At 51.0% G+C, this 15,205-nt stretch overlaps 2 protein-coding genes across 2 annotated transcripts in view; one reads left to right on the plus strand and one right to left on the minus strand.

Moving 5' to 3' along the window:
* TLR9 (toll like receptor 9) overlaps positions 1–4,518 on the minus strand; it is a 33,494-nt gene extending 28,976 nt beyond the window's left edge. Inside the window, exons 1-2 of the mRNA XM_044000926.1 lie at positions 4,335–4,518; positions 4,116–4,156 (exon numbers count right to left, since the gene is read on the minus strand). Of these exons, the coding sequence (XP_043856861.1) occupies positions 4,116–4,156; positions 4,335–4,518 (225 nt within the window). The remainder of the gene's footprint in view (positions 1–4,115; positions 4,157–4,334) is intronic.
* Positions 4,519–4,868: 350 nt separating this feature from the next.
* LOC122753535 (hyaluronidase-like) lies at positions 4,869–14,791 on the plus strand. The gene is made up of 6 exons (XM_044000939.1): positions 4,869–5,125; positions 10,499–10,625; positions 11,139–11,235; positions 11,360–12,252; positions 13,676–13,765; positions 14,399–14,791. The coding sequence occupies exons 1-6, from the start codon at positions 4,869–4,871 to the stop codon at positions 14,789–14,791; spliced, it is 1,857 nt and encodes a 618-aa protein (XP_043856874.1).
* The last annotated feature ends 414 nt before the right edge of the window (positions 14,792–15,205 follow it).

Raw genomic sequence — 15,205 nt, forward strand, 5'->3', positions numbered from 1 at the left:
TTTACAGTTGAGGAAGCTGAGGCAGAGGTTAAATGACTTGCCCATGGTCACACAGCTAGTAAGGTCTAAGGTCAGATCTGAACTCAGGTCTTCCTGACTCCAGGCCCAGAACTCTATCCACCTTGCCACCTAGCTGCCTCTAATTGGTACCACCAATAGGTAGTTAGTCATGGGGGATTAGAGCTCAAGAGAGAGATTGAGGCTGGATCTGTAGATCTGGTAGTTATCCTCAAGGAGATGGTTTTTACACTCATGGGGAGTTAATGAAGTCACCAAGAGAAAGAACCTAGGACAAGACCCACTGTTAGGAGCACATGAGATGGATGTTGATCGAGCAAAAGAGACTCATGAATGTTCAGACAGGTTCAGGAGGTGTGGCTAGGAGCCCTGTAAAGACTATACTATATGTTGAGACATCCCTTCCTTTTTTTGTTGTTGTTGTTGTTGTTTTTGCAGGGCAATGAGGGTTAAGTGACTTGCCCAGAGTCACACAGCTAGTTAAGTGTCAAGTGTCTGAGGCTGGATTTGAACTCAGGTCCTCCTGAATCCAAGGCCAGTGCTTTATCCACTGTGCCACCTAGCTGCCCCGAGACATCCCTTCTTTACAGAGGAGCAGGACAATGGAGCTACACAACAACCAGCCAATTAGAAGGATTTCTGAGGCTCAGAGCTGCTTGACATATCAGTGATCCTTTGCAAAGTGAACTTGAGATGAACTTAGAAATGGCTTCAGGGGTTGGACCAGCCTTGAATGGCTCAAGGGAAGCCTTGAGCAGCAGCTGCAGACTGAGGATTTTCTGAGCACCTAACTCCCTGGCTTATTTTACCTATGGATATCTTCTCCCCTAACACCCATCTGCCCCTCTGAAAGCTTCTAAAAGCTCTATTATCAGGGCAGCTAGGTGGCGCAGTAGATAGAGCACCGGCCCTGGAGTCAGGAGGATCTGAGTTCAAATCCGGCCTCAGACACTTGACATGCACTAGCTGTGTGACCCTGGGCAAGTCACTTAACCCCAATTGCCTCACCAAAAAAAAAAAAAAAAAAAGCTCTATTATCTCACCCCCTTTCTCTCCCCTTGGAGCAGATGAGAACTCTTTCTCCCTCTCTACTCTCTTGTAGGGTCTTCTCTCTCCTACAAGCCTTTACTCTGACGATAAGTGCATTTAATTGGTGTATTGGACTCCTTCATTTCAGGTCCCTTTATGGGTCTGGAGGTCATTTGTTAGCAGAGGAGAACCAGAGGGAGGTAACATAACAAAAACAGAACTGGGACAGGAGGAACAAAAGAAGATCAGTGGTGTCAAATGCAGCCAAGAAGTCAAAAAGAATAAGGACTAAGAGTGTCCGATTTGACAAATAAAAGATCACCATTGACTTTGGAGGGGGCACTTGCAGGTGGGTGATGAAGTTGGAGGCTAGATGACAAAGGATTGAGGAGTGAGAGGAGAGAAAGGGAAATCAGGGAAAGGAAAATAGCTTTTGGGGGGAGGGGTTGGCTGAAGAAAGAGGAGGTTTATAGTATAATAGCTTAAGGGGGTTGGTTGTCTAGTAAAAAAAAACTGGAGGGTGGGAGAGTTGAGCATGTTTAAGGCAGTAGAGAAGCAAATCAGTATTTAGGAGAAAGTTGAAGATTAGAGAGGAGGACAAAGATTGAGGGAGTAATCTACTAAAGAAGAGGGACAGTTGGGATCATGGGCATATGTGAACGATTGGTCTTGACTAACTACCTCATTATCAAGGGCAGCTAGGTGGTATAGTGGTTAGAGTGCTGGGCCTGGAGTCAGGGACACTCATCTTCCTGAATTCAAATCTGGTCTCAGACACTTGCCAGTGACCCTGGCCATGTCATTTAACACTGTTTGCCTCAGTTTCCTCATCTGTAAAACGAGTTGGAGAAGGAAATGACAAAACCACTCCAGTCTCTTTGCCAAGAAAACCCCAAATGGGATCACAAAGAGTCAAACACGACTAGAACAACTGAACAACAACCTTGTTATCAGAGACTGGGTGAAAAGAGGAGGGAGTGAAGAACGATATTAAGGGGTGTTGAGGCAAAAAGAGGAGAGAACTCTCGGTGAGAGCCTGAATTATAAGTTAGTTTGTTGATTTAAGGCAGCATATACTTGTCCATCTTTTGTTTTAAACATTGCTTTTCGGTCTACAATAAATAAATGGCTGTCCTAGGGAGCTGACCTGCCTTGATTGTATCCCAAGTCCCTTTTGGAGTCATGAATCCAACTTAAGCTTTAAGTGATTCTCCCTGGGTTGGGGCATAAAGAACCAAAGACCTCTCTCTCTAAAGGCCAGGTTCCCCTAAAACAGAACTTGGGCCATGCGAGCCCAGAGAAGGGACAAATGAGAGAACTTCCCCTGCATGCCCTGGACCAGCTACAGCCTGTCCATTACCTAAGACTTTAGGATAGAAGATACCAAGATTCTCTCATTCAAAAGCCACATGATTTTAAGGAAGGTGGTCTTCATCTGGGGGTCCATTACCTTTTTAAAAAATGTTAGGGGCAGCTAGGTGTTGCAGTGGATAAAGCACCGGCCCTGGAGTCAGGAGGATCTGTGTTCAAATCCAACCTCGGACACTTGACACTTACTAGTTGTGTGATCCTGGGCAAGTCTCCTAACCCCAATTGCCTCACCAAAAAAAAAAAAGTGTTCATAACTGTATTTCAATTTAACAATTTTCTTTTGTAATCTGAAATATTTTTATTTAAGAGCATTATTCTGAGAAGGGGTTCATAGGCTTCCCCACATTGCCAACACAAAAAAAGTTAAGAACCCCTATTCTGAGTGGTTCATCTCACTCATGCCAGACTCCCCAGGGGCCCCCGGCTGCCCCCTCCCTCCTACCCCAACCCAGACAGAGGCTCTGGTAGTGGCAGCAGGGGGTGGTGGCAGTGTCTGCTTTTTCCCATCAGGAGAGCAGGGGGTTGGCGGGGAGGAGCTGGGAAATGTGTCTCTTTCTTGTGCCAACTCTTATTTTGGCATTGATGAGAGTGGGGCAGAGGAGCAGTGGAATATGGGGGATAGGAGCCCATGACCTATCTGTTCATCTGCTCAGACCTGAGGGAAAAAAAGATAATCAGACGGCTCTCCCTGGGGCAAAAAGGCAGGAGTCATGGGCAATGGCCATGAAAGAAAGGAAAAATCTGGAAGAGGAGTTCTGCCCCAACTCTAAGGATCCCCTTTTGAGTCTAGCTTTTCTGTCTCCCCTCTCTCTCCCTTCTATACCCCCGAGATCTCCTCTAGTTGAACAAAACATGAACACGAGTCCCTGAAACTTCCTGGGGAGGAGTGTGTAGTTCAACAACAGCAACAGCTAGAATTCATATGTGCTTTAAGGTCTGCAAAGTGCTTTCTAGATATCTCATTTTGTCCTCAACACACCTGGGAGGTAGGTGCTATCATTATGCCCATTTTACAGAGAAGGAAACTGAGGCACAGAGCGGTTAAGTGACTTGCCCATGGCAACCCAGCTAGTTAATGTCTGTGGTCTAATACGAACTCAGGGCTTCCTGACTCCAGATCCAATGCTCTGTCCATTGCATCTTCTAGCTCTCCCCTTCCCTGCCTTGTCCAGGTTGGCCCCTTGAAGGTACCAGAGGTAGAATGAGCAGATTGGGGAGGGGGGATAAGTGGAGGGCAAAGGCAAATAGTCTCTGGTGAGAGAGAGCTGAGAAAAGTTGGGGGGCATGGAAGGAGATGGGAGGGGAAGGGGGCTCTGCGGATACTCCATGGACCTAGATGGACCCAGAGACCTGCAGAGATACAAATGCTGTGCTATACTGAGACCCAGCAAGAGCAAGGGACTTGGCCAGCCTCACATAGGCAGTAACTAACCGAGGTGAAATTCAGCCCTTTAGAGTCAGGTCCTCTGACCAGTCTGCTCAGGAGATCTGGGTTCGAGTCCCAGAGATGCCACTCGTGAGCTATGTGATCTTCGGCAAGTCCCTTCACAACTGTGAGCCTCAGTTTCTCATCTGTAAAAGGAAGGGGCTGGATCTCTAAGGTCCATTCAGGTCCGACGTTGTACGTCTGCCCATATACAGACACAGCCCAGCGCATGCAGTCAGCGGCTCAGACACACTCAGGCATAGTCACTCACCCACTCATTCAGCAAACACGGGTGGGCGCTGGGGCTAGGACCTGGGCGGGGGGCGGGAGGCGGAGGAGGGGACTGAGGCAGGGGGCTCGGGGTTGGGGTGGAGGGGGGCGGAGCGCTCTGGAAGAGCCAAGGAAGCCCCAACCTCGCTGATAGGACTAAACCAGATAAAGAGAAAGGCAGGGGCGGCTCCAGAGAGACCCCCGGGACTCCCACCCCCACCATCCAAACACCGACTGGGGACGAAGGAGTGCGGGGGCGGGGCGGAGCGGGGCTCAGCATGGTGAGGAGGGGGGCGCGCTGGCGGGGGAAAGGAGGGCAGGAGAGTCAGAGCCAGCGCTGGTTTGGACGAGACGGTGGGAGTGGAGCCGAGGCAGCAGGTGGCAGTGGGGGCCGGGCAGGCCATGGCCTCGGCACAGCTCCGGTAGGTGCATCTTTGCCCACCTTCCTCATCCTCCAATCCGGCCCTTGTGGGAATGGGGGAGGGGGGACACTAACTGGGAAAAGGACCCCTGTCAGAAGCGGCGCGGGAAGACCCGTGGGTCTAATGGACACGTGGGGATTGGGGATACCTGTCAAGATAGAAACACCTATCAAAATCGGGGGTACCTGTGTGTGTAATGGACACCTGTGGAGATGGAGGCATCCTCTTAGAGATGGGAACCCCTGTGGACATAATGAACACCTGTGGGCATAAAGAACGCTGGGGGATACAAGGCATGGGGAATACCTGTGGGAATGGAGAAACCTAGGAGCATGGGGTGTGGAGGAAACCCGTGGGGATGGGGGACACCTTCAGGGACTGGGGACAGCTCTGAGGACTGGGAATACCTAGAGGAATGGGGAGGTCCCTGTGAGGATGGGAACACATTCGCCTGTGAGGAAGGGCGCTCTGTGAGGGTAGGAGACACCTGTGGGGATGAGGACTCTGTGGGAATAGAAGGGGTGGTTCGGAACTCTTGCAAGAAGGCAGTGAAGAGAAGCTCATGCACGGTCAGCAGCCCTAGAACTGGGTTTGGGGGTTGTTTTGTTTTGGGGTTTTTTTGGGGAGGGGAAGGGGAGGCTCTGGGACAACAGTTTGGGCTTCAGGATGGCAAGGGCTGGAGTGAAACGGGTCATACTGAGAGGGGGAGGGACAGGGTGAAATTGGGGGTAGGAGGGTGGGGGTGGAAGGAAGGGGAGAGTTGTCTCCCTAAGAAGCTTGAACCTTGGATAAGATAAGGGAGCAGGCACTGAAAGGCAAGATAAGCCCGTCCAGTGGGGAGGCATGTGTAAGGAGGAAGGTGTGGGGTGGGGAAGGATGGGAGAGGGAGCCTGAGTGTGCAAGATGTGTGCATTTGTGATTCTGTGTGTGTGTGTGAGGGTCTTTGTGGATGGATGTGTCTATGAGTGTGTCTATCATCTCAATTGCATTCAGTTCAACAGATCTTTGCTGATAGTAAGCATTGTTGTACAGTGGAGAGAAGGGGAAGGCTCTGGATCCAGAGGAATTGGGTTCAAATCTCACCTTTCATACTATGCCCAGGACCTTGGGCAAGTCACAACCTTCTTGAGTCTCAGTTTCTTCATCCGTAAAAAAGAAGTTTTGGACTAAATAGCTTCAGAGAGTGCAGTGGATAAAGCATGGGCCCTGGATTTAGGAGAACCTGAGTTCAAATCCTGCCTCAGACACTTGACACTTACTAGCTGTGTGACCCTGGGCAAGTCACTTAACCCTCATTGCCCCACAAAAACAAAAACAAAAAAAGAAATAGCTTCAGAGAGCTCTTTCAACTCTAGATCTTGTAAACCTAAAATTATGTTAAGTTCTAGGTGTGTGGGTGTGTGTGTGTATACACGTGTGTACACGTGTGCACACCCTCGAGATCACACTGTCCTGGGGAAAGAGTCAAGACCAAGGAACAAACTTGAGGCCAGAAAAGTGGACTTTGTCTGGGGTTCACAGAATCTTTAGGGAACTGAGTTGTTACCTTAAGACTCTTCCCTTGGAGAAAGCATGAGGTGATCAAGTCATCTTTTGGTCTCACCCTTTCTTCCTTGTTGTCCAAGCCTTTCCTTCTACCTCATACTCCCTTCTCTATCCTGTGCCTCAACCCACCCCCCTCTCTTTTTCATGCCTTACCAGGACCCTCAGTCCCCCACAAGCCAACATCCCGGCTCTGACTCTATTTTCCTTCCTTCCCAATCCCAACTGTATAGTTAACCAGATAATCTCTCCATGGTCCTGTACTCTCCAATCCCATCCTCCCTTTTCCTATCAAGCATCACATATGGCCAAACCCCATCCCTGGATCATTCCCCCCATTGCTCCCTCTGCTCCTACTCATGGACTGCTGAACAAAGCTAGAAGTTATGATGCCAAGTTAACTGTGCCCATGACAGTCATGTTATCTGATCTCAACTGGTCCCTCCCCAGGACCCTTGCCAGGACTAGGCAATACTTCTGCTCCTCTCTAATAGATTCTCTATCCCATTGCCCAAAGAGGCTGTTCCAAACCTAGTTTCTTCTCAAACCTTCCACATCACCCACCCAATTTGCCCACTTAACTGAGAACCTCCTTTTATACTTTATTGAAAAAATAGCTTTATTCCCTCATCTACATCTCAATCCCCACCCCATTCCTGCTGATACCATCCCCTCCTCTCCTCCCTAACCCCATTCTCTGATGAGAAGGTTGTCCTTCTCATCAAGACACACCCCTCTACATGAGCACTTGATCCCATCTCTTCCTGTTTTCTCCAGCTAATCACACACACACACACACACACACACACACACACACACGGCCACCTATACTCTCCAATCTCTCCTATCTGTTGTTCTTTCCTCACTGCCTACAAATATTCACATCTCCCCCATCCTTAAAGAAAAAACAAACTCATTAGACCCTCCTGTCCCCTCAAGCTATCATGTCTCCTACTTTTCACAGACAAAATGGTAGAAAAATGTGTCTCTAATCACTGCCTTCACGTCTCTCAGTCATTTCTCAGCCCTTTGCAATTTAGCCTCCAGCCTCACCACTCAACTGAAACTGCCCTCTCCAAAGTTACCAGCCATCTCCTACTTGCCAGATTTGTCAGTCGCAGTCCTCATTCTCCTTGACCTCTCTGCTGACCACCTTTTCCGATCTGATGTCCTTATCTCTAGATTTATCATTTCGGATACTCTTTCTTACAGTAACCCTTTCTTCTGGATACTCTCTCTCTGGATTTTTATGATGCTACTTTCTCTTAATTCTCCTCCCACCTATTTGGCAGGGCAGCTAGGTGGTGCTGCAGTGACTAGAGCGCCAGGCCTGGAGTCAGGAAGACTCATCTCCCTGAGTTCAAATCCAGGTTCAGGCACTTACTATCTGTATGACCCTGGGCAAGTCACTTCACCCTGTTTGCCTCAGTTTCCACATCTGTAAAATGAGCTGGAGAAGTAAATGGCAAGCCACTCCAATATCTCTGCCCCCCTCAAAAAATAAAAAACAAAAAACAAAAAATGGGGTCATGAAGAGTCTGAAATGACCGAACAACAACAAGACCTCTCTGATTGTCTGATTAACCTCCACAACATCCCTTTGCTGATTTATCTTTCATATCACGACTTCTACTTGTGGATGTGCTCTAAGGCTCTCCCCTAGCCTCTCATCTCGCTTGACTCTCCACTTTAGAGATCTCACCATTTTCCTTCTATTCCATTGGATTTATTATTTTCTCTCTGCCGATGTCTCCCAGCTCCAGTCTCATTCCTGAGCTCCAGTACCCCATTACCCGCTGCTGTCATTTCCAATGAATGTCCCATAAGCATCTTAAACTCAACATACTGAGAACAAACTCACAATATTTCCTCCTAAACCCACTCCTCCTTTGCAACTTCCTTATTTCTGTGGAAACTGCACCCTTTAAGGGAAATATAACCCAAGCCCAGCTGCAATTCTGGACTCTTCCTTCTACGTCTGCCCACAGACAGCAGTAGCAGCAGAAGCAAACATCTAGTTAGCCCTCTAAAGTTGAAAATGTATTTTTACATATTGTCTCATCCAATCTTTACCACCTCTCTGGGAAGTGCGTACCATTGTCTCCATTTTACATAGGAGGAAACTGAGGCCAAGAGAAGTTGTTCAAGGTCACACTTCGAGGAAGTCTGAAATAGGGACAGATTTAGGTCTTCCCCATTCCTCTTTGGTGTTACCAGACCTTGCCCTTCTTAACCTCCATGACATCTCTCAAATATAGCCCCTTCACACTAGCCACCAGTCACCACCTTCTTTCAGTCACCTCTTATCCTGACAGCCTCCTCACTGGTCTGGGTGCCTCAGATCTCTCTCCATCCAAGTTCTTCCTCCACACAACTGCTAGAGTAATTTACCCAATGACCTGACACGTCACTGCACAATCAGTATACTCTGATGCCTCCATCTTGCCTTTGGTTTTTTGTTTTTTGTTTTTCGCAGGGCAATGGGGGTTAAGTGACTTGCCCAGGGTCACACAGCTAGTAAATGTCAAGTGTCTGAAGCCGGATTTGAACTCAGGTACTCCTGAATCCAGGGCCGGTGCTTTATCCACTGTGCCACCTAGCCACCCCATCTTGCCTTTGTAAAGAAATAGAAAACTAGGTTTGGAACCTGGCCTCAGCCTCCCTTTCCAGATCCATTATTCCCCTTCCCAAACTCTGAGGTCCACCCAGATTGGCCTTTTTTAAAAAATTAATTAATTTATGTATGTATGTATTTTTACTATTCCTCACACACAGAAGTCCTTCTCCCTTTTGCACCAGCCATTTACTGCCCCCCTGTGAGGGAAAAATCCATCCTCTTCTCAATAATTCTCAGGAACTCAGCAGCAAAGTGACAAAGGCTTTATTTTCTTCTCATAAGAAGGAGGCACCCTAGTGTGCAGCTAGTGGGTGCCCAGAAAGGGGGCTCACAGGCCCTGTTTTATACCCTAGTCCCTAACACAAATGGACCCTCCCCTTTTTCATCAATGGTCCAATTACTCAAGGGTTACACTCTATGCTCAAAAACTAGCTAATCAGAACACAGTATTCCCACCCCTTATATGGACCTTATACTTCCTTATATGGACACAACTCTGGAGAGGACCTAATTGAGACCAGGGCTCCTTGAACCATGTGACCTTGCTAACCTGAGGGGGAGGAGGGGATCTGAGACCTTTGTCCTACAAACAGGTCAGGGGAGTATGACTGACTGTTATATCCACATTGAGAGGAGACAACTACCCATTCTCACACCCCCCAATGCCTTCAACTCTTAGAATCCTGAATTTTCTTCAAAACTCAACTTACACACCACCTTTTCTTGATCCCCCCCAGCTACTGGTGCCCTTCCCCACCAAATTACCTTGCATTTATTTTGGATATTTTTAAAATAATAATAAACATTTTTTATTTAAAGTTTTGAGTTCCAAATTCTATCCTTCCTTCCTTCCCCCCCTCCCTCCCCTCCCCCCCTCCCTGAGGTGGTAAGCATATATAGGTTAATTGCCTACGTTTTGTAGATATCCTGTCTCCTCCTCCAAATGGAATATATAATAATAATGGCTAGTATTTATATAGCGCTTACTATGTGTCAGGCACTGTACTAAGCGTTTTTACAAATATTATCTCATTTGATCCTCACAATGACCCTGAGGATGTAGTTGCTTTTATTATCTCCATTTTAGAAGCACACAAAAGTTAAATGACTTACCCAAGGTCACACAGCTAGTATCTAAAGCTGAATTTGAACTGGAGCCTTCCTGACTCCAGGCCCAATGCTCTAAGCCAGAGCTTCTTAAACTTTTTCTACTCACGACCCCTTTTTGCTCAAGAAATTTTTACATGACTCTGGGTATATAGGTATATAAAACAGGTACACATAACCTTTTACTATTGCCAAATTTTAGTGACCCCCCCCAACTTGAGTTACTTGACCCCATAAGGGGTCATGACCCAAGGTTTAAGAAGCTTTGCTCTATGCACTGTGCCACCTAGCAGCCTGGGAGCTCCTTGAGGACAGGGACCAATTCATTTCTGTCTTTGTAGCCCCAGAGGCCAGCACACTGATATACTGAAGGAGTTTAATGAGTGCTTGTTGGCTGATTGATGGACTGGTCTCTTCTCCCTTCTTTCTTCTCATCCCATTCCCTACCCGGGGCTCCTGGGCTCCTAGGGCAGAGACCAGGCATAGGAGGGTTGAGCTGCCTGTTCTCCCCAGAGTAGAAAGGGTTTACCATGTTGGGGGGGGGGCAGAGATCATCTCTCTTCTATAAAGGGTGTGGCAGGAGGGTATCATCCCACCTTCTGTCTTAGGGAAGTTTGGAACCCTGGTTCCTGAACCCCACTTCACTCAGCTGTGACTCCCCCAGACTCTCAGGTTTGCTGCTTCTCGCACTCACAGAGATGGTCGCAGTGGGAGTGGAGGGCAGGGGAGCAGAGAATTTACGGGGTACAGTGCAGGGATGACCCTATCAGACACACAGGCGCCCGCCCCTTCCGCTCTCAGCATGACCTACATTCCTGCACAGGTTGCGGGGGTGGGAGGGGTGTGGGGTGTTAGGGGCTTTGGGAAGATGGTGGTTGTCATGGTTACCCTTCTCTAACTAATGCCCACCTTGGAGGTCCAGCATCAGAAGGGGCTGGTGGTGTTTTCCTGGAAAATGAGGTGATTGGGGGGCGGGGAGAGAGGAGAGAGGTGTAGAAAGGGCAGCTGATTGGTGGAGTGGGACCAGATTCCCTGAGGCCAAGGAGATGGGAATGTGTGGGGAGAGCCAGGCAGAATGCTATCTCTTAGCCATAGAAGCAGACTGGGGGAGTTGGGAGGTGTCCAGCAAGGCTGATGAGAGAGGTTTGGGGTCCCCACTGCTTCTGTTACCATCTTTTTCCTCTGAGAGATGGAGTCTCCCCCACTTTCTCCCAGCCAAGAGTCCTGAATGGCAAAGGTCTAGAGTAGTGCTGGGGCCAAGGCCCCATCAACCCAGGGAGGAGAGACGAGGTGGGTCTGGATGGAGGTTTGTGTCCTGGTTCCTTCCCATCCTCAGCTTGTATCTCCCCAAACGGCCCTGACAGGAGTGCCCTCTGACCCTGACCCGGGCCACGAGGGTCAGGATGAGAGCCTGGAGGCAGAGGAAGAATCCGGTGGGGGTTTTGTCTCATGGGGATGCTCTCTGCCTTTCCAGGCCCTTGGCTCCCTGCTGCGGAGGCCAGCCCGGGCCTCTGAGCCTCGGCTTCCATCTTTTCCTGCTGCTGCTGTTCCTTTCAGCCAGCCCCATGGACCCCCGCACCCTGAAGCCGTCACCGTCGCCAGTTCTGCAGAACCGGCCCTTCCTGGTGGTGTGGAACGCCCCCACCTCCCGCTGCCGAACGGCCTTCGGTCTGCCCCTGCCCCTGGAGCCCTTTGGCGTGGTGACCAACGACCAGGAGGTCTTTGCTGGCGGCAACATCACCATCTTCTACCAGCATCAGCTGGGGTTGTACCCACACTACCGGGCGGCCCCAGCTCCAGTGCCTCTGCCGGTGCATGGCGGCTGCCCACAGAATGCCAGCCTCCGTGCCCACCTGGACGCCATGGAGCGAGACCTGGAGGCGGCCATCCCCTCCCGGACCTTCTCCGGTCTCTCTGTCATTGACTGGGAGACCTGGCGCCCGCTCTGGGTCCGGAATTGGGACAAGAAGGGGGTCTACCGCACCATGTCCACTCATCTGGTGCGCCAGCGCTACCCCACCTGGCCCCAGGGTCGGGTGGAGCTGCAAGCCCAGTGGGAGTTTGAGACAGCAGCCGCCCGCTTCATGTCTGAGACACTGCGCCTGGCACGGGCACGGAGACCAGGGGGGTGGTGGGGCTTCTACCTCTTCCCCGACTGCTACAACTACCATTATTGGGAGGACTTTGAAAACTTCACGGGGCACTGTCCAGGCATCGAACGGCAGCGCAATGATGCCCTGCTCTGGCTCTGGGAGCAGAGCCGGGCTCTGTACCCCTCCATCTACCTGGAGGAGGTGCTCCGGGGCTCGGCCCAGGGGGAGCGCTTTGTGAGGGCCAAAGTGTGGGAGGCCCTGAGGGTGGCCGAGCTGCCCTCCTCCACCCGCTACTCACTGCCCGTCTTTGTCTACGCCCGACCCTTCTACTCCTATACCCTGAAGGAGCTGGCACAGGTGGGGAGCTAGACTGGAACCCGCTCCCTCAAAGGTGGTGGGACTATCCCAGAAGCCCAAGTGACCGTAGGTGTGGGTGTAACTGAACATCTATGAGAGACTGAGACTGGGCAAGGGAGAGCAAGGGGCAGGTGGGAGAGCTGAGCCCCGCTGGTACAGTAGCAAGAGCCTTGGACTTGGAGCCGGAGGACCTGGGTTCAAGTTCCTCTTCTGCTACTTACTAGCTACAGGAATTTGGGCTTGTCACTTCCCTGAGGCAGCTAGGTGGCATAAGGAAATCCTGAAGACCCGAATTCAAATCTGGCCTCAGACATTTATTTACTAGCTGTGTGACCCAGGGCAAATCATCTGACCTCTGTCTGACTCAGTTTCCTCAACTAAGATAATAGCCCCTACTTCCCAGGGTTGCTGTGAGGATCAAATGAGATATTTGTGAAGCCCTTAGCACAATGCCTGGCACATAGTAAGTGTCTGGTAAATGTTTGTTTCCTTCCTCCCTCCTTACCTCCCTCCCTTCTTTCCCTCCCTCTTTCCTTCCTTCCTTCCCTTCTTCCCTCCCTCCCTTCCTTCTTTCCCTTCCTCCTTCTTTCTTTCCTCTCTTCCTTCCCTCCCTCTCTTCCTTCCCTCCCTCCTTCCTTCTCTCCCTCCTTCCTTCCCTCCCTCCTTTCTTCCTCCCTCACTTCCCTTTTTTCCTTCCTCCCCTCCATCCTTCACTTTTCCCCTCCTTCCTTCCCTCCCTCTCTCCTCCCTCCCTCCCTCCCTCCCAGTCCTAGTTGGCTCATCTGCAGGAAGGTCTGAATGAGATGGCTTTTCAGGGCCTCGAAGCTCTGATTCCTGTGACAGGTTTCCTCCCACAAGCACTCATTCAGGACCTCCAGTGTGCGTGGCCTTGGGCACTCCGTTGGGGGTTCAGAAATGAAATTGTGCTCCTGGCAGTTGGACCGAGGTGTTGGTGGATGAGTGAGGCCCCTGGACTAGCTGGACTTGATGTACGGAGGGAAGGTGTGCTGCTGGCCCTGCGCTGCACACAGAGCATTCTCAGGTCTCCCAGCCTCGCCTCCCCAGAGGGTATTTCTAGGTCCAGAACATTCCCATGGAGCTTCAGCCAGCCCAGATCCTTACTTCACACTCCCAGAAATTCCCCATTCTGGTCCCCAAAAGGACTCTCTCAGCCTTTTTGGGCACAGCAGTGGCCCCACCCTGCCCAGCTTCTGGTCATCCTGGCATTGGGCCACTCGAGGAGCAGGGCTTGGGGCTGGGTCAAGGTTGGGACTGCCACAGAGATAAGGAATGAGGCAGCTGGATCAGAGTGAGGCCTGAGACAGGGACAAAGGAGCTCAGACAAGGGCTGGGGCAGGAGCAGCCTTGGCCTGGGGCTGAGAAATGCATAGAACTGTGTTTTCCCTTCTTCCCCAACACCCAGGTTGACCTGGAGCACACCATCGGTCAAGCGGCTGCCATGGGGGCCCAGGGCGTGGTGCTCTGGGGGGAGGCAGACTATGCCAGGAACCAGGTAAGCAGAGAGGCTGGGGCGGAGCCTAAGCAGGATGGGACAACTCGCAGCTACAGACCCCGCCCCCAAATACCAGGCTTTGAGGGGATGGGTGGCAGCTGACACAGAATAGGGGGAGGGGAGCAGAAGCTAGAGGCGGTCGGTCCAAAGCAGAAATAGATCAAGAGACGGAACCCTTCCCCCATCAGCTCCCAAGATCTTCACCACTCCCCTTCCCCATGGGAGTTGTAGAGCTTCTAGCCACCTCCTCCTTCCTAGACCAGATCATGGAGGTTAGACAAAGCAAAACTCCCCAGTCAAAGCTGTGGGTGACTAAGGGAGGGCCCTTTGCTTGGTGGTTTCAACTACAGGAAGTGTCTCACAGTTTAGTGGAGAGAGCCCTGGACTAGCCATTCAGAATCTGTATTGAAATTCCGGCTCTGCTTCTAACCTACTGTGTTACCTTAGATGAGTTTCTTTACTTTTTGGGGCCTCGGTTTCCCCATTTGTAAAAAGAGGGGTTTGGAAGAAATGGTGTCCCAAATACCCTTCTAGCTCAGACACTGCCTCCGATAGGGGGGCAGGGAGGGGACAGGCTGGTCCAAAGAGGGTCACTGCCCCTTCTCCCCATTTAGTCCTGTTCTCCCACCACAGAGTACCTGCCTGAAGATGCACCATTACCTGCTGAGCAGGCTGGGCCCTTATGTGCTGAACGTGACCACGGCAGCTGCCCTCTGCAGCAGGACCCAGTGCAACGGGCACGGCCGCTGTCGCCGCCGGGTCCCGGATTCGCCCACCTACCTGCACCTGGAGCCCAGCACCTTCCAGATCCACGTGGCCACAGCAGCCAATCACACCCAGGCTTCTATTCGAGGCCAACTGGGCCCCAGGCAGCGGGAGGCCCTGGGCAGAGACTTCATCTGTCACTGCTACCAGGGCTGGCAGGGGGACGGGTGCCAGGAGAGCAATGGGCCCGGGGAGACACTGTCCCTGTCCCTGCTGCTTCTAGCTGTCAGCCCTGGGGGGCTCTGGGTGTGGACTCTGTGACCTCTCCTTGGGACCTTGGGGAGTGGTGAGAGAATGTGATTCCCTCCCACCCCCTGAAATAAGGTCTCCAAAGCTAACGGTAGGGGGTGGTGCATTGCAAAGAATACTGAGGCTATAGTCAAAAGGCGTGGGTGTGAATTCTGCCTCTGGATGATGGCGATGAGGGTGACCATGGGCGGGTCACTCAACTCCTAAAGGAAGGAGGTTGGACTAGATGGAATCAGAGGCCCACTCCAGCCCCCGTCTGTGATTCTGTGACCTTGGGTATATCACTTCTCTCTGGTCCTTACTATTAGTTAAGATCATGGTCTTAGGCCTCAGAGGTACCTTAGAGACCACCCCCCGACCCCCTAGTTCAACACTGTTACAGTTGAGGTTACTGAGGCCGAGAAGTTATATCATCTGCCCAGGTCC

This window comes from Dromiciops gliroides, chromosome 1 (assembly GCF_019393635.1).
Source record: "Dromiciops gliroides isolate mDroGli1 chromosome 1, mDroGli1.pri, whole genome shotgun sequence".
NCBI lineage: Eukaryota > Metazoa > Chordata > Mammalia > Microbiotheria > Microbiotheriidae > Dromiciops > Dromiciops gliroides.